This window comes from Mytilus californianus, unplaced genomic scaffold (assembly GCF_021869535.1).
Source record: "Mytilus californianus isolate M0D057914Y unplaced genomic scaffold, xbMytCali1.0.p SCAF_6, whole genome shotgun sequence".
NCBI lineage: Eukaryota > Metazoa > Mollusca > Bivalvia > Mytilida > Mytilidae > Mytilus > Mytilus californianus.
In genome coordinates this window covers 80,544,372-80,570,352 of record NW_026262712.1, presented here as the reverse complement: position 1 = coordinate 80,570,352, position 25,981 = coordinate 80,544,372, and the positions used below count along the sequence as shown (strand labels likewise).

The window sequence follows — 25,981 nt, the reverse complement described above, 5'->3', positions numbered from 1 at the left end:
AAATTGTGATTTTGTAGTTTTACCAAAATTTTAAACACATAGCTTTAGATAATATCTTTTCATTAGTAAAATTGAAAAAAATGAACTTTTTGCCTCTTTTAAGCATCAAGGTTTATGCCTTTGATGCAGTCATTTAGCTGCAAATTCTATTTTACTTGAAAAAATGCTATAAAAATGGCTTTACATAATGAACTGATACTTTCTCAACAGATTTTTCCCAGCAGTGGGAGTATTTTTCCTGTAAAATTCAAGGTTTCATCTTATAGATTATGTAATAAATTTCTACTGTTCGCAATCAAAATTTCACTGTTTGGGGGTGTTGAAATTAGTGGGGGTTATTAAAATAATGATACTTAAAGAAGTGATTTTTTGGAAGGAAATTGAGGTATGATACTTGAACAAGTGATTTTTATGTCATTATCCTAGATTTAGTACAAGGTCATCACCTGACATGACCCGGTCATCCTATCAACACAGATGTTGGTTCTGATAATTTTAGCAACATAATTAGTTCCTGGATCATTAGTATTCTGTATTTAAAGCTACAATAAAATTAAATCACTTAGTCTAGTGATTAATTTGTACTACTTCAATAGGTGATTATTAAAGAAAGACAACTCTTACTTCCAACCTTTATGTACATAATGTTACTTGAATCAGTGATTTAGAAAATCACTCATTTAAGTAAGTCCCCTGACTAATGACACAAGATACAATGTAACAATCTATGTCAGTTACCATTTTCTCCCAATTTTTTTAAGGGATTCATATTTTTTTTCAAAATTTTCAAAATTTCGAATTTTTGAAAAGTTTCAAGAAGAAATCTTCAATTGCACAGTATTGCGCAATGGATTTATAAGATCTTTGACCACATTTATTTTGTGTCAGAAACCTATATTATGTCAAAAATTTGATCACAATCCAAATTCAGACAATATCAAGCTTGAATATTGTGTCCAAATTTGCCCCAACTGTTCAGGGTTCGACCTCTGCAGTCATACCAGGCTGCGCTCAGCGAAGCATTTTATTCCATATGTAAAGGGGCATAACTCTTAAAGCCTTCAAAGGTAAAAGTGACGCCACCCAAATTCAAACTTGATCTGTGCTTTGTGGTATTATGCATTGTGTATAAGATTCATAACATTTGCTAGATGCAAACTAAAGTTAGAGAAGGGAAACCAATTTTGGGATGTATGGACGGACGTACAGACATACAAGGGTAAAACTTAATGCCCCCTCTGCTACGGCAGGAGCATAAAAACTAAGCAAAGTAAAACTGTTGATCATTTTTATTCACTAAAATGAAATGTTAAACAAATGTTTTTCTAAGTAACCAAAGTATACATGTTTAGCAAAGTAGTTAACAACTGAAGGGTATTTGCACCCTTCCTGGTATCATTATTTTCAATGAAAAAAAAGCAAAATATAGGATTCCAATAATATCCCATTGTTTTGTCAGTGGCATATTTTTTTTGGACACTAAACATATATCATCACAGAAAATTGAAAGTATGACCCCCCCCCTTTTTTTTGTTTGACAACTAATGCTTTTGTATGGGGACATATGGTTGGAACCCTGTGTTTTCATGTATTATGGTATATTGTAATGATATGGTAATTAATGCTCTTCATGAAACATAAAACAGATCATTACAATATACCATAAATTTCCAGTGCATAATTTGACATTTATATATATACAAACAGTTCATGAATATATCGAACTTTTAAAACAAGTCCAGGGAAAAATGTTATATTATAAGTTATATAGTTTGCTACTGACCCCCTACAGATTCATAGAGGGTCAGTAGCGAACCATACAACGAATTTATCACACATGAGATTTTCCCGCTAAATTTTGTATAAAAATAAACAATGAAATACAATAACAATATTGGTAGACGTGACGTCATGATACCCCTGTGAAATCTACTGACCACCTATGGATTCATAGGCGGTCACCACATGAAGGTGTAAAATCAATCACATTGTCACTAATTTACCCGAGGTGCTAAAAATTAAATTATCAATCTTTCATGTTATTTAGCTTTGCCTTGTAAATAAAAGAACAGAGTTCCAATGTCCCCTGTGTTGCACATATTTATCTATCTAAGGGCAATAACTAAAAAAAGTATTTTTTTTGTTCTTTAAAACAATTTATAAATATCTTCAGAGAAATGAAGGCTTCAGAGCAAATGCAATGCGATTTCGTTATAACTCGTTAAAAATATTTGATCAGCATTTATTTTCAAACATGTCAAAGACATTGCTGATATAAACCTATGATATAAAGTTTCATAAAATTCTGGCAAGAATTGTACCTGTAAGAGCGCTAATGAGGCCTGATTATCTTGTTAAAGAAAATAAATTAAATATCAAACAGACCTTCAAGGACATTACTTATAGTATATTATAAGTTTTATTAAAAACTGGCAAGAATTGTACCTGTGAGAGCGCTAACAAGGCCATTTTTTTCATAAATTTAATATTTCCAAGGGGCATAACTCTTTAAAAAAAAGTCTATCGTCCACCATTATAGAACTTGTCCGAGATATTGCTAATATTAACCTATAGTATAAGTTTTATAAAAATCTGACAAGAATTGTACCCGTGAGAGTGCTAATGAGGCCATTTTCCATAAATTTAATATTTCCATGTGGGCATAACTCTTTTAAAAAGTCGATCAGCCACCACTATAGAACTTGTCCAAGATATTGCTGATATTAACCTATAGTATAAGTTTTATAAAAATCTGGCAAGAATTGTACCTATGACAGTGCTAACAAGACCAGACGGACAGATGGACACGCAGACGGACGGAACCCCGGTATTTCTCTGTCCCCAACAAAAGCATGCGCTGGGTACAATAAACTGATTTTTTAATACACTGAGATCTCTCTTGAATAAATTATCACGATTATATGAATGAATATGTCAACAACAAAAATATATAAATTAATATAAATTAAGATAAAATATTTACTGTACAATAAACTTCCTAAGTACAATGAGTAATGAACACAATCAAAACAACACATAAGGAATGATCGTAAAACTTTTAAGGACACGTAAAAAATGACAGTAAATAGTTGTAAACCTCATCTAAATTAAATATGAAAAATACACCTTAAAACCAAATTTTTTTTGTGTACCATAATATTGTTGTCTTTTGTCTAGTTTTAATCACAGTAATGAATCCACTCTATTGCATCGCAAAATGAGTTTGGTTATTTCTTATTCAATAAAATATTAAGAGTTTAAAATACTGCATGACTCTTTTTAATAACTATTAAAAATAAGCTTTTGGGATGAAATTTGTTTGATTACAATAAGCTTTTTTTAAAGTGACATGCTTGTGACATAATTTCTCTTATATGACATGTACAACCTTTTAAAGAAATTATCAAATTCAAAAAAAATTATTTAAATGTAAAATAGTTTTTTGACAGATGTTAATGTCGGAATTACCTATATCTGATCTTGATTAATGTCAACTTTGCATAGATACTATCAACTTAACTAGTAGTTTATGACTATGCTTTAATGAAAGACAAATGTATCTTTTATTTATCGGACAATATATTTATGTTGGTAATTGTATATTAGCATCAGCGTCTGAATATAAGCCACTAGCAGAAACTGCTCGTACCAGTACAAACACATAAATTCCAGCAGGCTCTGTAATGGATGAAGGCATTCCAAATTCTATATGCTGATTGGTTGTTTCCAGCCACTGTTTTATATTAGATCCTCCCCTGAATGTACCTGCTGATATTTCATACCATAAAGTTTCTGCTGATGAGAAAACATTCTCCCATGATACATCAAATTTGTTGTCAAGCCACTCTATGTTTACTTGTTTGGAATCTGAAATTTGATTTCAGATATTACTTTACATATTTTTTCATACTCGCTTAGTGGTATGTTTTATGTAAAAATATTCAATAAAACACAAGTTCCGTATTAAATTGAGTTTTGCACAAAAAAAATCATTATAATTTCATTTGCAATTCATATAAATTTTTTGGTATTTTTCTATAAGACATAGTTTTTTTTATTGTATTCCATGGTCCACTCATTAATGTTGCTGTGTTTTTATATATATAACTCTGGTATGTTCATAAATTTAACCCCTAGCTTTTTAGCTTTTTACATTCCACTCAGGGTAATTTTCAAATAATGTATACCCATGGTGAAGTCTCAAATTATAAACGAGGATGAGAATTAAATAATTATTTTATTTGATAGAGGAATGATAGGTATTTCCTTCCAATACAAATATCAAACTCAATATTTAGACAGCTGTATGTCAGAAATTTATCAATCTATTAGTTATGAAACTTTTTAAAGTTTTATTTCATGTTTGCACATTTCTGCATTTAACTTTATACTGATGAAAAAATAGTCTTTGGAATTATCTTCTGACAATATTTTAGTCAGATATAGATTATGGTCTGAATGGGGTTTACAGAAAAGAGAATAATGGACTAATACTGCTGAAAAATGGGTAAAAAAAATATAGAAAAGAGAATAATGGGGTCAAAATATAAAGAATAGAGAATAATGGACAACAAAAATAAACTTTTATCACAGAGATATGTCTTGCCTTTTAGTAATTTTGATTATGCAAATGTTGAAATTAAAATAGCAATACTTTAACATGTTACATAAGTTATGCAAATATTCAAAGTCAATGAACCATGACTGAGGTACATGGCTAAACAATCTTCATGTAAATGAGATGTGCCAATGCTAAAACAACTGCATACCAAATATCATTGACTTATTATAAGTCGTTCCCTTTAAACAAACCGAAAACACAAACATTAACTTGTAACCTATGTAAACATTTCATAGTCAATGAACCATGAAAAGGGGGTGGGGCTATATAATCTCCACGGAAATAATACTTGCAAATGCCAATAAATTTGCATCCCAAATATCATCGACTTAACATTAGCAGTTCATCTTAAACTGATCTAATGACAAACTAATACATGTAAACTAAGCAAAAGTTTCAAGGTCAATAGACTATGACTGAGGGGGGTGGGGCCAAATATTCTCCATGGAAATGAGATGTGCAGATGCTTAAACAACTGCATACCAAATATCATTGACCCACCACAAGTGGTTCCCCATAAACTGACCTAATCACAAACTAATATATGTAAAATAAGCAAAAGTTTCAAAGTCAATAGACCATGACTGAGGGGGCAGGGCCAAATAATCTCCATGGAAATAAGATGTGCCAATGCTAATACAACTGCATACCAAATATGATAGAGCTACCACTTGTGGTTCACCATAAATTAGACCTAATCACGAACTTATACATTGTTGACGCCACCGCCGCCGTCAGAAACGGCATACCTATGTCTTGCTTTTTGACTCCGTCAAGGCGAGACAATAAAAATAATACAGAAAATTGACCTAAAATATTAAAGAATACAGAAATGAAATACCCTCATAGATAAACTAACAAGAATGTGTCCATAGTACATGGATGCCCCACTCACACTATCATTTTCTATGTTCAGTGGACCGTGAAATTGGGGTCAAAACTCTAATTTGGCATTAAAATTAGAAAGATCATATCATAGGGAACATGTGTACTAAGTTTCAAGTTGATTGGACTTCAATTTCATCAAACACTTCCTTGACCAAAAAATTAACCTGAAGCAGGACAGACGGATGAACGAACGGACACACAGACTGAAAAATATAATGCCCCTCTATGTGGGGCATAAAAATAATACATACTATCCCTAACTGGTGGTGTTAATAACACAGTCATATTTCTGGAAACTTTATCACTCTTTTTATACAAGACATTAATGGCCTGTACATGTACATTCTGATGGGATTCTGTCAGTTGCAGATTATAGAAATAGGTGAAGAATATATCCTGATTTATAGGAAAACTGACTTTCTCCTTCTTTGTCTGACTTCCTTCGAAAGTAATCTACAAATATATATTCACATAATGATATTTTTTTATTTACAAGTTTCATAATTTATATTTAATATATAATCGATATCTTGTGAAAGCATTTAAGAATAATGTGTGTTTTTTTGGTTTTTTTTTTAAATACAGATTTTTCTTTTTTATATGAAATATATACTGTTAGTTTGGAAATTTCTGTGTGCATTTATTATTGGGATTGTTTGACAATGTACAAGATTAATTATTACGATATCAGAAAAATGCAGCATACTCATAACGCTTTTAAAAATGAAAATGCAAATTTTGATTTTTGCCAAAACATGTCCCATTATAAACCATAAAAACATTGCAAAATTTTTTGAATTTGCTTTAAAAAAGTGTCAAATACTTTATCATGTTGCAGTTTTAATTCATTTTTTCAAAAGATTATGCCTATTTCAGATAAATGTTGTTTTACATAGAAACAATCTTTTGGTTTAATTGAAGTAAGTATATCATCTATGCATGTATATGCTTTTTAGATGTGATCAACATATGGCTGGATAACTAATACTTGATATAGTTCCTACCATAACATTTGGGAGGACCAATAATAAGCCAATTTTATTTTCAATTTTTTTTTATTATTGTTAATACATACCAAGTAATTATCAATACCAATAGAATCAGTGAAACCTTGCCACTTTAATCTGACTACATCTGTTACACTCTGGAAGCCATCTTTAGAAATGTATTCACTGGATGACAAATAAAATGGTGACACAACTGCACTAGTGATGGAGGGAGATTTGTTTGATATTCTGACTCCATCTGAGGATGTAGTATTTGCTAGTCCCATCATATTTTGACATTTGACTGATGTATACACTGTTAACCCTTCAAGGTCACTGTAATCAAACTCCATGGAAACACTTTTAGCTGTTGTAGTTGTCCAAGGGTGAATGTCACTTCCACCTGGTTGATATCCTGCAAGTATAATAATGAATTATATACTGAGAATGATTCCACTCTCATTTTTATGCTGCATTCACACGTAATTCGAACTCGATTCGCATTAACTAATTCGAATTAGTTTAATTCGCATTCGAAACGTTTTACGTCCAAACGTAAATTCTAATTCGAATTGCAATGCGAGTCAAATTCGCTTTACTGTCCGAACGACGTTAACTTTTAATTCGTATTAACAAAAACGCATTTCTAATGCGATTTAGTTAATTCGAATTAAAAACGAAGAGTGTGTGAACGCGATTAGCGAATTCGATTCGCATTCGATTCGAATTCAATTCGAATTAAATGTACGTATGAACGAGGCATAAAATTTCATAACAAATTATCAGTTATAAATAGACTTCTAGTAAACAGGTTATTATTACATTTTATTTATTTTTTCTCCAATTTTTCAAACCCAGGGCTTGCCTGTTAAATCTTATTTTACATAATCAGTCTAGTGTGGGAAATCCAATGTCCCATTATATCAATGACTTATAAATATAAAGATGTTCTTATATCAATTGTTTTCCCAAGTCAAAATAGGTTCAGACAAGTCTATTCATAAGACTTAAGCTTCATTTTTATCAATAAAAATAATAATTTTCCACCAGATTATGAATCTGCAGGATCTTACAATTTTTTCGAAGAGAACAAGAAGGTTTGCAAACTCTACAGCAGTACTGAAAAACAATTTTGTTTCTCAAATTTCTGTACATTTTGCCATCTATTTCCTTACCAAAGGCATACTGACAGAAGTCAATACCCGACTCTGCATCTGCTACTTCCCAGTTAGCTGAAACAATATTGATTTCCCAGGCATCTTGATCAGGACCTGAAACAAAATGTATACAAGATACATATAATAGTGTCATGGGTTACCAATATGATGTATATGTAATCATACAATTTTGCTGAAAATGACAACTTGAAATTTCTTTGTATGTAGATTTCTAAACCTCTTAATCATAACTTATTTAAATATGAAATGCTACAGTCAATCTGAAAATAAGAAGGCACTTGATTCAGTCAATTTCATTGATACCAATTTGGAGTGTATGGGCAAAAGTTGATGTTTTTTTTTTTTGTTACCCATTACTTGGTTTGCTGACTGTTCCTTTAAGGTAGATGGGGTGTCTAAATTATAATCCATAGAATTTTTTAATAATTTGCCTAAATGTAGTTTATTTCATGCTTTTTTAAAAATAATAATAAAAAGAATGGGTCACAGGGCTTATTTTCACGCTACAGGTTGTGCAAAATTGACAGATTTTTGTATAGATTATGCATGCAAAACCCAATTTTCTGCCATAAAACGAAAACAACACCATAGAATTTTGAGATAAAAAATGAGAAGATAGCTCTAATATTATGTTTTCAGATAAGAAAAAGAAAAAATGGGGTCACAGGACCCGTTTTCTTGCTACATAATAAAATAGGTAAATTCCTAACACATTCTATTTTAAAAGTAACTTTATCTGAATTATCTGCCCTTACATTTGAGTTGCCTCCCCTTATGTGACAAAGTTGGAAAAAATTGAATCAAACAAAAGTATTCTGTATTTTGTAAATCACAACCATTAAATATGATAAAACATGTCATTTTCTATATTGAAATGAAAGTTCTTACACATGAATTACCGACTACTCTCAAAATTTGCACATTTTATTAAAGATCTAGACCGATTGTTTTCTGGTATTTCAAAATCCAAGATGGAGGAAGACACCCTATCTACCTTTAGGACAATGTAACATAATTATTTCATTGAGATAGCTTGATATTTTTTCACTAAGCAACCAACTGTCTTATTTGTATTGGGAAGCCATCTTTGTCATCACTTGCTTATTTAATATGCTAGCAAAAAGAAATCTAAAATCATTAACTGTAATTTGACCAAAGAGTTAGTCTGTGTTGAAATGGCTCAAATCCTGGTCAGGGTTAGATAATTCACTGGAAATTACTGCAAATCATGGCAAATTTTCATTGTTTTTTTTAAATATAATATAAAAAAAAAATAGTCAATATACACCAAAACAATTGCTTGCAAGAAGAAACTGATAAGCTAAAATCTTTATCTGGAATTTGACCAAAGTGTTAGCCTGTGTTGAAATGGCTCAAATCCTGGTCAGGGGGAGATAATTGGCTGGAAATTACTGCAAATCATGGCAAATTTTCATTGTTTTTTTTAAAATATAATATAAAAAATATAGTCAATATACACCAAAACTTTACCACATTCACAAATTGGCTTGAGGAATACTTACATGGTAATAAAAAACAATTTTGGAAGTAAAAAATGTAGATAACTTAATATTTGAGAAAAGAAGTTGGATATAACATTAATTTTTATGAAGGTGGTCTTAAATGTAAGTTAAGGGAACTGACTTTTCATATGGGTGCTGTTATAGTCTTTACTCTTATGTAAGTGTTTATTGTTCAATGTTAGTAACTTTAATCAGGCTTTTTGTGTTCTGTTTTGAATTCTTTCACATTTTGTTATTCAAGAGCCTTTTCTAGGTGTTTTGCTCTTGGTTGCAAGTCATACAGTGAACTGTTGTTCTATACATCCATGTCCAAGGATCCGGAAATTTTTCCACACGATTTCGGTCATTTTGAAATGATTGAAAAGTTGGTGCCCCTTTCCAAATTGTCGATGTCAACTTAACTAGATTCATAGCATCAACGAACTTGTATTGCTGTTTCATCGCATTAACTTAGTAAATGTCTTACCATTACCATGAAGAACAGTTAAGGGAAGGCAATAGTTTAAAATTGAAATGATTTTAATGACTCAAAATGGTAAATCTTTCAGACATTGCTTACGTTTCTTTCGATTTGACAAAAGTTAAAACCGGAAGTTTGCGATAAAGTTAAAGTAGGAATAATTCCGGATTCATTTCGGGGATTTGTTTTGTTTATCAAATTGACAGGAAATCAAAGGCTTTTTTATTTTATTACTGCCAGGAAAGGGATTATAAACAAAAACAAGTGATCACAACTTACACAAGACAGTGCAAAATGGCGATTAAGAAATCCGATTTCAAACATTGAGTCAATGAAATGACCGAAATTATTTCTTTAAAAAAATAAAATGTCCTAAATCCCAATTTCTCGTTTAGGACAAATAGTTTCATCTTAGGACATGACTGGCATATATGACCGTTTCCGGACCTTGTCCATGTCATTTGGTCATTGTTGGATAGCTGTCTCATTGGCAATCATACCATATCTATTATACTCCTCTAGATGCATCCTTACACCAAGTTATAAGAATAACGATCACTTGGTACAGTATTTGAAATTTCAACTCTTTCAAATTTCATACACAATTCTTACCTGTACCATCATAAACATAGTCGAATATAGGAGGAGTGAGATCAACTAAGACTGGGTCTGAGTAAGCTATGGTCTGCAGTCCTGCAGCATTGGTTGCTATGACAGTTATGTAAACAAATGTTTTGTCGACCAGGTTGACTTTGTTATTCAAACCAAATTGTCTCCGTCCTTCACATTTGAATGTCTGAATCTGTGTACCACCTCGAGTATAACCTGGAAAACAAAATGAATATGATACAACTTATTCAATCTGTTTTTATCTCTGAATCATTTATCATATTATAAATATTCCTACACATTTCTTCAATCTTCACCATGGATGCATATTGCTCCACGTTTAATAGGCTAAAAATCAATATTTGACCTCTGATTTCTTGTGATCTTTCTTCCAATACTGATCAGTCACCCGAGTAGCCCAAATGACAAAAAAAAATTGGAAAAAATACATTTTGAAAAAAAATTTCTATATTCATTTCCATAAACAGCAAGGAGTATTATAATGACATAACTGACTGTCACATATTCTTAACAAAAAGTATGTTTCAATACACTTATAAGTTTTCCTGTTTGATAATGGGGTAAAAGTATAGTGAAATAATTATTTTTTAAATTCACACGAGATTTTACACTACCTGTTTCTATCATCTCTCTTTCTTTGCCTCCCATTGCCTCAAAGACAAGTCTTGCAGTACAGCATCAATTTAAACAATTTGTTGTAGTTCTTTTGTCAAAAAAATTGTCAAGGTAAAAATGCACCAAAAAAACTCTTGTAGATACAGAATTACTATTAAAGTTACCCTTTTTGAGTTTTATTTGAATACAGGACAGCTTTTTCCAAACCATTTTGGAAGAATTTGCAACTGAACAGCTTTAATTTTTAATTCATCACACACAATTCTTTAACAAAAATAGGTTTACTAGAATGAAATACTGTGGATTCATTTATTTTCGTGGATACCAATTTTCGTGGACTGAGGAAAACTTGCATTTTCGTGGATATTTGATTTTGTGGTTTTCCAAAAGTGCATATAATCATACAGCAAATTTGTAATTCATTGAACATTTAAATTTGTGGTTTCCCTGTACCCACGAAAGCCACAAAAATTGGTATCCAACAAATAAAAATGAATTCACAATACTAACTTAGTGGCAAGTGTATATTAAAAATAAAAAAACGTACCTATAGCCCATTTATAATCCACAATGGGTGATTCTGGATCAATAAAACTCCACGACCCATGAATGGAACTCCATTGGTGGATGTAATCAATGTGACCATTCACATGACCAGACGAAGCAGAGTCTACCTGAACCTCGTGTACCTGTATATTATCATAGAACAAGCCTGTCTTCATGTCAAGGCTGCCTATTGTTAGTAATGCACTATTTGTTGAAGCTGTGAAATAAAATGTATGTCTGTGCCAAGATGTTAATTCTCTTGTACTTGCCCCATGATCATCTATTCTGTAACTTTTTGTGTATATAAGAAAGACATGATATTCATCACCTAACTTCACAAAACCTTCTTTATTAGCCACAAATGCCTCCCATATTGGTAAGTGACTGGTATAAAACATTACACGATACAATTTTCCTGCTTCAACACTCGTTAATGTTTGCTGCAGCTCCCCACGTAAATACAAGAAGAAATTGCCATCATGTGCTAAGTTACTGGTTGAAGAGACTGCTGTCAGACAAGTTCCAGTTCCCCCTGTCCAGCTAGCGGGGTGGTGAAATGTTTGTTTGTACGTACAGATGTCTGTTGTTGTACTAAGTGTTTCCCAGGATATTATACTTCCTTTAGTCACTTCAAAAGATGGATTCTCCACGATATTAGCATCCAAATGGATTAACGATTCAGGTACTGGTCCAGTTACATCAATTACTACACCATCAGAGACAACTTTATCAGATATCAATCCAACAGCATCAATGGCATAAACCTTATGGTACATCTTTGATCCTGAAATATAGTTTTTATTTTTTCTTCTTATTCATTTGTACATAGAGGCATAAGATTTAGTACTGTAAATTCAGAAATTATTGCGTGGATTTATTATTGCGATTTTGTTATTTTAAACTAAAATGCGATTTTAATTTTTGCGATATTGAGAAAAATCGTGTTTAATTCATATAAAAAATTTCAAAATGCGAGTTTAAATTATTGCGATTATTACCCTGTCGCATTTTTCGCAATAATAAAAACATCGCAATAATTTCTGAATTTACAGTATCTAGATATTAAATCAGTTTATTTTTTTCTACAATTTTTTAAAAGTTATTTACTAATTGCAGCCATGCTCTGTTTGAAAGTTGTCTCATTGGCAATCATACTACATCTTTTTACTTTTATATTGATCTTTTTTAAATTTTATTTTACTAAATGTTAAGTAATCATCAAATATCTGTCTAAGCCAATATTATGTCTGTGCTGAGAGGAAACTAGAACATTTAAACTGTGATAAATAAGTATATGTTGGAGAAACAAATCTAAATCATTCATTGATACTGTCATTTCAATAAGAATTTCGATAAAAAGAGCATCCACTAAATGGATATTAAACCTGTTTAGTATTTTCATCAGAAACATTCACAGCTTATACCTTGTGTTGCATTAGTATCCAGATATCTAGAGGCAGAGACATGGAGACCAACATTTTCCCATGGTTTGAGGTCACATTCTGTACTAGTAGTAGTTGTACCAACACACCAGTAGTACTCTTTTATACCAGCCTCAGTATCAGAAAATCCATGCCAGTGTGCTCCAGCAAATGATGAAGAATTCTGATACTCCATATCCTCTAAACCTGTCAACAATATTATAAGAATAAAGTTGACTCAGATATATAAAAATTAACTAACTTTGTCTCGTTTGCCCATTTTCAATCAAAATAGGTTTATTTTAAAATAAAAAATATGGAGAATAAGTGTTTTTCTCAACAATAACATGTCTGTATTCACCATTCCCTTATTTTTCGTTAAAAGTTAAATGAGCATCACTAACTGGACTATATAATTGAAATTTTATGAGACAAGACTATTCTATAATAGTTTTCTATCCTGCATGTATACTAAAAAGCTAGAAATATAATTGGCCAAAAATTGGATTCAATATTGATTCCAGACAAAAGGAAATTCCATTTTCAAAAAGCTCAGTATGTGCCCTTGGCATGTATTAAATCATGTATGAATACATAATTATTTGAAAACTTCAAATTTACCTATCCCATCATACACCATTCCTGCTGTTGGCTTGATGTGATCTATAGTAAACCCATCAGATGTTGCTGTCATGTGGACACCAGAGTAACTGTATGCCACAACATTGACATAATATGTCACTCCGACTTCATAATTCAATCTTGTCATGTTGTAATGGGTTGTCTTTCCTGATAATGTATCTGATAAAATCAGGAAATCATGTCCTGCAAAATATGAATCATATTTCAATTAATGAATCATATTCACTACTTAAGGTTATTTGGGGAATTCAGTTCTGCTACCAATTCATTTTTAAATGAAATTAATGTAATGCTTAACAAACAAGACATATGAAGAATAAAATACAAGCTTTACACTGATTTAAAATTAAAAATTAAAAGTTAAAATCATTAGCAATAACCTTCAAATGGACTTACCTGCTCAGAATATAGCTCTAATATTACTTTATGGACAAATGCATCCTACGATTAATAGCTGACATAATACCTGATGCCTTATCTTTAGAATTACCCTTGGGAATTTTCATTAATCAAATCTTACCTCCGGGAAATGTACTTATGTAGATTCTGAATTCTTTGATCAAAGTGGCAGCATTAACAAACTTTTCATCCCAGTCAAAGGTCATAGGTCGTCCTTGTCTGACAAAATCAGCATCTTTTATATTGGTACCTGTCACCTTCTCTGTAACCTATGATATATACAAAGGCACATGTCATGCATGACAAGGCAACAAGGTAACAACATTTACAACAAAACCTTACATATGTTGACCAATTTCTAGCAACTGGTTAATTAAGTTTAAGTTTTTAAAATTTTGTCAGTATTTAAACAATGATTATTAAGTTTTGAATTCAATATTGTTCTGGTGAAACTGCTTGCTTCAGGAGATATCACTTTTAAAAGATGAAATTAAGTTCCGTTTGAAATGTATTTGTATCAACACCCAATATTTTTTTCAAAACAGATTTTGATAAAATAAAATAGAACCAACCAACATTTGTAGTAAACATTCCTAAATGGTTCTGTAGAACCCTGTGATACTTATGATTCCTGCTATTTGAACCTTTTATTATTTTATCAGACCATCTAGAAGTTTTGCTCTAAAATGGCATTTCTACTCACAGCTTTGCCTCCAGCTGTAGCCAGAGCTAGATTTCCTGTAGATATCATTATACCATTGGTTTTAAAGTCAGCAAATGTTGTACCATCATACCATAAACGGACGAAGAAGGAATAATCCTGACCATTGGTTAGGTAAAACTCTGCCAAATATATATTATACACAACTTTATTTATGCACCTTTTACTTATTTATTCTATATCAAACCAGCAAGACCTCATGTTTTTGATCATCCTAAACATGCATGAAATATTTGCCACTGGATGTTCAGCATTCATCAATCAATCAATCATGTTTTTAAAAACTGCTGTCGTGCAAGGTTTCAGTTTGGTTTCATTTGAATTACTCATATTTGATGCAATTTTTCTTTTCTTCAGGTAGCTTGCTGTTGTAAAATAAGACTCGAAGCTTGCATTTTCTATGCAGCTTTATATATTACTATGAAATCACTGTTATCTAATGAAAAAGCAGCACTGTTGCATGACCAGCTACGTTGTTTCCGAAGTGAATATTTTCTTAAAGGGGAATAGTTTAGACTGTTAGATTCAAATACCTGTAACACGTGTCCCATATGTTGTGGAGGAAAAGTCTCTTTTACTGAAATTTTTTGTGCAGACATGAAATAGTACAAATTTACTGCACGAAATGCACATTTTGACTATTCATGCCTCTTCAGTGATGCTCGAGGTCAAAATATTTCAAAATCAAAACTTAATAGAAACATTGGGAGAGCAGAAATAACATAAAAGGATCCAAAGTATTGCCAAACTGAATCAGATCTATTGCATGATGGAGATACATTCCTTAATTTCAAACTTTGTCTTTGTTTTACATTTATTATTTTCATATGATTTTAAAACTCATAAAAAAGTTATACCATATTCAGAAGAGTATGTAGCTGATGTAAGTTGTGCTGCATCGTGCCATACTCTATCCTCTGCAGAAGTATATATTCCATCTGGTGAATTCCCACTAGAGTATCCTACACTCCATTCAAACCTTAAATACAAGTACAATACAACTTTAATGGATCAAAAAATAAAGCCGAAGAAAATGTCTGACTTATATAATAGCTTAATTTGCTAAATTGTATTGCTATGCCATCATTGTCTATATCAAATGTTTGTATGTAATTCTTCTCTTAACTCTAAATATCATAAAGTTCTATAATGACTTAGTCCTAATAAAAGAGCTTCTGTATCTGAGGATGAACTCACCATTGATGATCTATTCCCAGGTGTCTCATTATAAACAGCCAGTATCCCTGAGTACTGTATCTGATTATATACTCACCATTGAGGAGCTTTTCCCTGTCTCATTATAAACGTCAGTATCCCCTGAGTACTGTATCTGATTATATACCTACCACTGTGGAGCTATTCCTTGTCTCATTATAAACTGCTTGTATCCCCTTAGTACTGTATCTGATTATATACTCACCATTGAGGAGCTATTCCTTGTCTCATTATAAACTGCCAGTATCCCCTGAGTACTGTATCTGATTATATACTCACCATTGAGGAGCTATTCCTTGTCTCATTATAAACTGCCAGTATCCCCTGAGTACTGTATCTGATTATATACTCACCATTGTGGAGCTATTCCTTGTCTCATTATAAACTGCCAGTATCCCCTGAGTACTGTATCTGATTATATACTCACCATTGAGGAGCTATTCCTTGTCTCATTATAAACTGCCAGTATCCCCTGAGTACTGTATCTGAGGATGTGATTTCTTGGTCAACCAAACTATAACCATTAACATCATACACTACTATCAGATCATTAGGGTTTGCTGAAAATGAATACCTTTAAGCTATATTTAAAACCAATAAAATTGATCTTTTGACTAACAAATAACCTACAATGAATAATTTCTTTAATGTAGCATATTCAATAGTTAAGAAATTATTGTAAGCCACTATTTATACTACTGATACAACTTTAAAATAAAATCAAGATTGAATGACAATAGCCTGAATTAAATAAAAGAACATCTTTGTTCCTCTTCTAGCTTTTAGAATGTTGCTGAAAGTGGCTTCAAACACCAACAAACAAACAAACAAACATGCAGTCATTTCTAGTTTATTCTATAGATTACAGTTCAATGTCAAAATACCTTGGATTCATTTATATGTGGATACCAATTTTTGTAAATTGAGGAAAAGTTATTTCATGGATATATATGATTTTTGGTTTTGCTAACATACTGACTTTATCAATCAAGAACTCAAATACTACGAAAATATAAGTTTTCCTTAATTCACGAAAATTGGTATCTAAAGTAATGAATCAACAGTAGAAGGTTAGAAGAAATGATATACTACCACTGTCACATGACTAAAGCTTCTTCACCACATTAATACTTACAATATGTTACACTGTTACATGTTAGACTTGGATTATATGAACATTTCTGGTCCTGTGGAGCACACACACAATGTCCTATACAGGAGAATGTCACACAACGTCTGACTAGTTCCAGTGAACCACCAGGGATCTTGTTAAAGGCTGAGTGAATCATGGCACTTCTTAGTCCAACCTAGAATAAAGACATAAAGACTAAATATTTAAAACCTAGAATAGAATTTTAAAATGACAAGCAGATCATAGCATTTCCAAGTTCAACCAAAATTCAGATATGAATATAAATGGATCACAGCTGTTCTGAGTCCACCCAGATTAGAAGTTCAATACAGATGTGGTTCTCAGCACTTCTTAAACAAACATGAAGGCATAAAGGCAGCATTCATTGTAGCTTAGTATAACAGTATAACAAAAATTACCTATTTCACAATTCAAACTGTGATACACATTATATCAAACAAAAAACAGAGGCTAAATAAATGACCAAATTCAGACCAACTGACTATCTGTCCTCACAGAGGCAAGCTTGTCTCATGTTCAAGAAAGAGATTGTTGGGTCAAACAAGAAGATAAAACTAATATTTGCCACTTTTTTACTAAGCACACGGCATCTAATAGTAACAGCAAATACTAGTTGGCTCCTTTTATAGCGGACTATAGGATATGGGTTTTGCTCATTGTTGAACTCTGTACAGTGACCAATAGTTGCTTATATAAATGTCATTTGGACTCTGCTGGAGTTGTATTATTGGCAATAATGCCATACATCCTTATTTTTATATCAAAGTAAGGATGTCTCTTACCCCATTTACTGCCCATACAGTGACATACACTGTATCATATAATATAAGATTGAGTGTAGGTACAATATAACTTTTCTTACCCCATTTACTGCCCAGACAGTAACATACACTGTATCATATAATATAAGATTGAGTGTAGGTACAATATAACCTTTCTTACCCCATTTACTGCCCATACAGTGACATACACTGTATCATATAATATAAGATTGAGTGTAGGTACAATATAACTTTTCTTACCCCATTTACTGCCCATACAGTGACATACACTGTATCATACAATATTAGATTGAGTGTAGGTACAGTGTTTAGTTGTATATATCCTTCATCACTGTGATCCGTTCCTGAGGTTGTGTATCCATACTTTGTCAATGTGTCCTTCAAAAGAAACATCACAGGACTATAACATTAAATTAACAGTTTAAGCACTGAAGGTAGAGTAAAAAATAACAAGAGGCTGTCAGAGTGACAGCAAACCGGATTTTCCTGCAGAGGTCAAACCCTGAACAGTTGAGCAAGTATGGACACAACATTTAAGCTTAAAACAGCTCTGAATTTGGATTGTGATTGAATATTTAATACAGCATGGGTTTGTGACACAAAATAAATATGGTCAAAGAACTGAAAAATTTGAAATTGAACATTTACCTATTATGGTCCAATATCCAAATGCTAAGTACATTGCTAGAATCAGCATATCAGAGAACCCCAAGAATTCAATTTTTGATGAAATACTTCTTAGTTAAACCATTTCTGTTTAAATGGAAATAACTTAAACTTTATTTCCATGAACTAATCATGTTAATCTAAAATTAAATATGATTTAACCATAGACTCTAAAATTAGATATGATGTAAAGAGATATGATGTTATATTTATTTCTAAATTATAATCAAATATAAATAATAGTTTTCTAATAAATCTGTCACTCCAATTATAATTGGGTGATTGCATTGAAAATTACCAGATGTGTGATATCTTATCACTTAGTGTATAAATCAAAATCAAACTTTATATATATAGTTGATAGTTCCCAATATTTTTTCTTTCATCTGTAACATACTAATATATATAGATCTGCAACTTATCTTATCTTAATTTTAACTTTTTAACTTATAAATAATAGATTATTATCTAATGAATCATGCTTGCAAATTGAAAGGTTATTTCCCCTTGAACAGAACTATGGTTTAACCTTTTAACAAAGTACTCTAACATTAGGTATATAATTATTAGTAATGTAATTAACTTCAAAATGTCTATCTCTTAAAAACCTATAAAACTTATCTATAATTATCTTCAAAGTGTCTAATAATGAATAGTAAATTTCAACCTTCATTTATACAGTCCTACTAGTAAATTTCAAACTTTATATATACAGTCCTACAGATCTTATCAGGAAACAGAAAATTTTCAAATAAATCTGTCACTCCAATTATAATTGTGAGATAAGACTTTTACCATATGCTTTACCTTAGACATAATATTATAACAAGAGAGAAAAATATTTAAAAATACCAATTTTGGATATTAAAAATGGCGATAACTCAAAAAGGAGAAATACTAAAATCTTGAAAATTAAACTATACCTTCAAAAGGTCCCAGGAAACAACATATTTAAATTTGAAAAACAGTTGTTAAAGCGTTTTCATGTTATTGTGGAGACACTGTTTGGCAGCCGCCCGTCCGTCCGCCCGCCTGCCCGCCCGCCATACATCCCCAATTTAATAACCGATATTTCCTTCGAAAATCCAGTTAAAAATAAATAAAGGATGTTTGTTTATAATATTAGCTCTATCAAGGAATAACTCAGGAATACTTATTCAAAAAGATATTGAATTATTTGTTTCTTTTCTGATTCTTTTTCAGTCAATGTCTTCAAATGGTTTCATATTACTAAGAAACTTAAGGACCAACTTTTCAGGCAAAGCTGACTTAACATAAAGGAGTAGGTCTAGTAAGACCCCTTAATGGCCCCAAAATATAGCAGTTTTACAAAACTGTTAAAATGTAAACTGTTAGTTATTTATTGGAAAGTAGAATACTTCTGCTACATAAATATGGGCTGTTTTTCACAATGCAATGCACATATATCGGGTACAAGCATCACTGAGTCATGCTAAATTATTAAAATCTTCACAATTTTAGCTTTTGAGTTAAATTTTAGACGGTTTCCGTCTTAAATGGAAGTGGCCGCATTTGTGTTCATTCTTAATATTTAAATGTAAGTTGTATTAGATGATAATACATAACATATATAAAGGTTGAGGATGAACACGGATGCGGCCACTTTCATTTTTGGCAAAAACCATCTGAAAAGTGACATGTTATGGCATATTTGATAGATTTTTCATAATTAAGCTTGAATTTGAGCATCTTTAATGACTAAATCAGTTAAAATCTTTCACATAAACTAATTGAATCGACTGAAATAGACACTTAAATGTTTTAAAAGTGTCCAAAATCTTTCGTCAGATGAACCTGAAATTTGAGGCCAAAATCGGCCTTTACCGGACCTACTCCTTTGGCTATGCTTTTAGGACTCTTTTGGTCATTCAGCTCCTAATTTTTCTTCTTATTTATACATCCCTGCATTTAAAATATTTGGGTTTATATAATAAAGCATTCTTGATAGATGTATAGCCAGAGTAGCACTTCAAATGCACAGATTCATAAAGTATTATTTCCATTTGTTAATCAGGTCATCTACACTCTTCATTCAAACTGATTCTTGTTGTATAAAACAAAAACCAACAAAATCCAGTAATATATATTGAAAAACTGAATATATAACCGAACATAAAAATATTTACTTACATCTGTCAAATCATCTTTCAAATAACCGCTCCCTACAGTGACATGATAATAATCTATCCCTGAATGTATGTCTGAGAATCCTAGCCAAGCTAAATACAAGGCACGACTGGACCAAGTCATGTGACCATCTTCATGTCGTGTTAAATTAGCTGCATGTTCTGTTTTCACAGCAAACATTCCTATCAAATAAATAAGTATAATTGATTGTTGTTTGTTTAACAGCCAGTAATAGCAAATATGTAAGAACAAAAAAATAATATCTGTTAGTTTTGAAGGCTGTCAAAGTTGATTTTTACTGCTGCTTTTTTGAATGTCATTTGAAATGTACATTCACATCTTGTAAATAAATTGAATAAAATGTCAAAATTTTTGTATTATAAATCAAGAACTTCTGGCACTGCAATTGATGAACTACCATGGGCCTTGAAACTTTCCTAAACCTAGATGACACAAATTTCACATTTACAAATTTTGCTTAAAAATAGATTTGCACAATTCAATTTTACAAGAAAATTCTTGGAGACAAGTTCAGACCACCATGAAAATCTTCTGTCAGAGGGCTATTCCAGGAAAAAATGTTTAGGACGGGGTTGGACGATAATTTTTCAATACCACACAACCCATATTATTATTATTTTCATTTGTTACAGAATTGTATTTGCTTCCACCTCTATTACCCATAGAAAAAATACTATGGTGTCTAACCCTCAAATTCATGTTTTTCTTGAATAGCTCTCTGTCTGAAAGTAATAAAATATCAGTTCAACCTATTAACGGAAACATGCCTTAATAACCTTTCCTCACTACAGATAACTGATGAAAATATGTATACATAAAACTTGAAAGTGTCATATAATAGCCTTAAATTCTACTAGCTTGTGTTATTTTGAAATATGTTGTGTAAAACCCCCAACTTAATGACATTTTGAATGGCCTGAATTCTAAAATTAGCATTATTTACAAGTAAATAAATTGAACAAGAAACTTCTGTAAAAGTGAAAGAAAGATGAATTGCCATCTGTTTTACCACTAAGTCTTATTCCTAAGTTACCTCTAGATGGTGGAGTTGTATCTACAAACATTCCATTTGAGACACTTGTGCTACAAAGTTGTGCTCCATTACAGGCAATCAATGTCACATAGTATGTAACACCATCATGTAGTCTCAGATTAGTAAATATATAGTTCCTTACTATCCCATTCACCTGCAAATATATAATATACATAATACGTAACACCATCATGTAGTCTCAGATTAGTAAATATATAGTTCCTTACTATCCCATTCACCTGCAAATATATAATATACATAATACGTAACACCATCATGTAGTCTCAGATTAGTAAATATATAGTTCCTTACTATCCCATTCACCTGCAAATATATAATATACATAATACGTAACACCATCATGTAGTCTCAGATTAGTAAATATATAGTTCCTTACTATCCCATTCACCTGCAAATATATAATATACATAATACGTAACACCATCATGTAGTCTCAGATTAGTAAATATATAGTTCCTTACTGTCCCATTCACCTACAAACATATAATATACATAATATATAAAAGATGTTATTATGAATCAATATGATGAAAATGGCAAAAGCCTTACTATGCAGGGGCCATACTATTGTGGCCTCTAATCAAATCTGTATTTAAAGCTCAAATTACTGTCAATACATTTAGAGGTAAACCGTTTGATATGAAACTCATAAAATATGCTTTGAGGACGACTGCTTCAGGCACAGGTTTATTTAAAGCCAAAAATTGGGGAAAATCTGAAAAGTCTGTTTGAGTGAAATGGACTCATGTGGACTGCTATATCCAAAACAATTTCACTCTGACCTAAAAAAAATAAATAAACTGTTAACACAGAGATATGTCTCGCCTTTTTGTAATTTTGATAATGCAAATGTTGAAATTAAAATAGCAATACTTTTAACATGAAAGTTATGCAAATTTTCAAAGTCAATGAACCATGACTGAAGGTACAGGCCTAAACAATCTCCATAGAAATGAGATGTGCCAATGCTAATACATCTGCATACCAAATATCATTGACTTATCATAAGTCATTCCCTTTAAACAAACCTAAACACAAACATTTACTTGTAAACTATGTAAAAGTTTCAAAGTCAACGAACCATGATGAGGGGGTGGGGCTAAATAATCTCAATGGAAACAAGACTTGCAAATGCCAATAAATTTGCATATCAAATATCATTGACTTAACATTAGCAGTTCACCTGAAACTGATCTAATCACAAACTAATATATGTAAACTAAGCAAAAGTTTCAAAGTCAATAGACCATGACTGAGGGGGCGGGGCCAAATGTTCTCCATGGAAATGAGATGTGTTAATGCTTATACAACTGCATACCAATTAATATTGGCCTACCACTAATGGTTCTCCTTGAACTGACCTAATCACAAACTAATACATGTAAACTAAGCAAAAGTTTCAAAATCAATAGACCATGATTGAGGGGGCCTAGCCAAATAATCTCCAAGGAAATGAGATATGCCAATGCTTATACAACTGCATACCAAATATCATTGACCTACCACTAGTAGTTCCGTATAAACTGACCTAATCACAAACTGATACATGAAAACTATGCAAAAGTTTCAAAGTCAATAGACCATGACTGAGGGGACAGGGCCAAATAAACTCCATGGAAATGAGATATGCCAATGCCTATACAACTGCATACCAAATATCATTAACTCACCACTAATGGTTCCCCATAAACTGACCTAATCACAAACTAATAGATGGAAACTAAGCAAAGTTTCAAAGTCAATAGATCATCACTAAGGGGGCGGGGCCAAATAATCTCCATGTAATGAGATGTGGCAATGCTAATACAACAGCATACCAAATATCATTGACCTACCACTAGTGGTTCACTATAAACTAGACCTAATCACAAACTAATACATTAATGACGCCACCGCTGGAAACAGCATACCTAAGTTTCGCTTTTTGACTCCGTCAAGGCGAGACAAAAAGGTGGTTAATGTGTTCACTAGAATCTACTCTCTACGTAGACTATATCAATCAAAGTGTATTCTTGCTTCAAATTTCAGCTATGACCCCTGAAAATTGTGTTTGATCAGAGAAAAATTATTTCATTAACAGAGTAATCATCAATTTGTAATATAGCCACATAAAGACTTTGACATTCTACAATAAAGCACAGGTATATGATAAATAATTCATCACAAAATGACAGTAATCAATGTCCATAAAATAAATTTTAATTACATCAAGTTTGGTAAACATTATAAATATTATCCTCAAATTGCAACATAAACATAATGGGAAAGTCTTCACTCATATTAACTCACATGAACAGAGGACAATTGAAACTGTCCACCAATATGAGACTTGACTGACAGATACTGTCTTTCTATATGTGATACGGTATCTTCAGCAGTCCATTCCACTTTCATGGTCGTCCTATATATCTGGGTCAGTCCATTTACACCAAAGTTCTCAGGAAATGTAGGACCAGTAATTACAGGAGCTGTATCATCTACCTTGAAACCGTTGGAACTAGCTTCAGACCACAAACCTGGAAGTATTGGCAGATAGGTATACACATGATACAAATGAAGAGGGTTGCACTTCCAAAATCCCGACTTTTTTTTTTGTATTTCTGCACAATTCCCAATTCTATTACTTCTTTTTTCCAGATGCCAATTTTTACCCCAATTCATCCCACATACCCACTTTTTTTACCCCCTATATCTCACATCTTCACTTTTTCACCCCTATATCATACATCCCAAAAGCATGTCAGCCCCTTAATTAATATTTCGTATTGTGACATTTATATATATTACACACATCATACATACTGTGCAGATTCAACACTTTAAAATAATCATGTGTATGAATAATAAGAACAAAATTTTCATAAAAAAACAGCTTTTGTTGACAACTGTGTTGAATAATTCTAAAACTTTGTTGGGCTTAACAGTTATTTTAATGGAAATATCTTGTGTAAGAAGTGTCAAATTCTTCTTATAATTCTTACCTGCTCTGTTGTAAGCTCTAACTGTAATATAAATAGTCTTCCCAACTGGTAATAATGGGGACAAATTTGGAACAGCAGCAACCTGTGTTATATGGAGCTCCACTGGTGCCATTACATCATCTCCACTGTTTGTTGTACCTGCCCTCCATACATACTTTTCTATACCAGATTGTGGGTCTTGGAATCCATACCATTTGGCTGATATGTAAGACCTGAATCATAAGATAAATATTTCATAATTTCGTAAAGAAACACTAAATGCAATGAAAATAGGTACTTTCCAGTTAGTGGAGACTTTAGTTTCAAAAAGTACTGCTGAGTGATGTGGTCATTTTGTTTGACACCTCTGGGAGGGGTAAGACAATAATGATTCTGATTTACTTAACAGTCTAATATCAAAGCTGATAAACTTATGTCTTCATGCAAAGTCAATTGATTAAAAAAGGATCTAAAGATCCTCAAATAAGTCAAGTAAATTAACTACTACACCATAACACTCTTACGGATTAGGGAGAGGACGTCACTAATGGAATTAATTACTACACCATAACACTCTTAAGGATTAGGGAGAGGACTTCACTAATGGAATTAACTACTACACCATAACACTCTTACGGATTAGGGAGAGGACGTCACTAATGTTGTTTTAACTTGTGTCCAATCCCTTTTGCTCATTTTTGCAAATATAATATGTTTAAACAAACAGTCTTACACGAAGATGTTTATTTTGTATAGCATGATGTACTATTCTTTTCTGTCTTAAAAGATAAGTTCTATAATATATATTGTAAGCCTTGGAACAACAACAGGTACAAAATTTAACGCAGCAAATCAGTTGATACAGGTGTGTTTATGTCATGATATCTGGTATGAATTTTACAGCCTGAAAAAAAAAATGATTCTGACTTTCAAGTCCTAAGCAAATGACCAAAATCATGTGAAAAAGTTTCTGGACCCTGTGTACAAAACCAGCTTTAGATTGTATATCATGGTATCCTGTTCTGTCCAGTTCAGATCCAGTTGTATTTACTTTATAGAATGAGATTCTATAATTCATGGTATTCTTTTCCGTCCTGTACAGATCAAGCTTTAGGTTGACAGTTGTTACTCACCTTAAAGACTGATATTGTATATCATGGTATCCTGTTCCTTCCTGTACAGATCCAGTTGTTACTCACCTTAAAGACTGATATTGTATATCATGGTATCCTGTTCCTTCCTGTACAGATCCAGTTGTTACTCACCTTAAAGACTGATATTGTATATCATGGTATCCTGTTCCTTCCTGTACAGATCCAGTTGTTACTCACCTTAAAGACTGATATTGTATA

At 31.9% G+C, this 25,981-nt stretch overlaps 1 protein-coding gene across 1 annotated transcript in view; it reads right to left on the bottom strand.

The window, feature by feature from the left end:
- Positions 1 to 1,274: 1,274 nt before the first annotated feature.
- Positions 1,275 to 25,981, bottom strand: part of LOC127704195 (uncharacterized) — a 112,680-nt gene continuing 87,973 nt past the window's right edge. Inside the window, exons 38-55 of the mRNA XM_052208131.1 lie at positions 24,651 to 24,862; positions 23,959 to 24,185; positions 21,649 to 21,802; positions 20,598 to 20,776; positions 18,021 to 18,158; positions 16,981 to 17,152; positions 16,273 to 16,405; positions 15,488 to 15,609; positions 14,613 to 14,752; positions 14,031 to 14,178; positions 13,490 to 13,693; positions 12,872 to 13,075; positions 11,449 to 12,231; positions 10,269 to 10,481; positions 7,671 to 7,766; positions 6,585 to 6,910; positions 5,761 to 5,962; positions 1,275 to 3,867 (exon numbers count right to left, since the gene is read on the bottom strand). Of these exons, the coding sequence (XP_052064091.1) occupies positions 3,584 to 3,867; positions 5,761 to 5,962; positions 6,585 to 6,910; positions 7,671 to 7,766; positions 10,269 to 10,481; positions 11,449 to 12,231; positions 12,872 to 13,075; positions 13,490 to 13,693; positions 14,031 to 14,178; positions 14,613 to 14,752; positions 15,488 to 15,609; positions 16,273 to 16,405; positions 16,981 to 17,152; positions 18,021 to 18,158; positions 20,598 to 20,776; positions 21,649 to 21,802; positions 23,959 to 24,185; positions 24,651 to 24,862 (3,937 nt within the window). The 3' untranslated portion in view covers positions 1,275 to 3,583. The remainder of the gene's footprint in view (positions 3,868 to 5,760; positions 5,963 to 6,584; positions 6,911 to 7,670; positions 7,767 to 10,268; positions 10,482 to 11,448; positions 12,232 to 12,871; positions 13,076 to 13,489; positions 13,694 to 14,030; positions 14,179 to 14,612; positions 14,753 to 15,487; positions 15,610 to 16,272; positions 16,406 to 16,980; positions 17,153 to 18,020; positions 18,159 to 20,597; positions 20,777 to 21,648; positions 21,803 to 23,958; positions 24,186 to 24,650; positions 24,863 to 25,981) is intronic.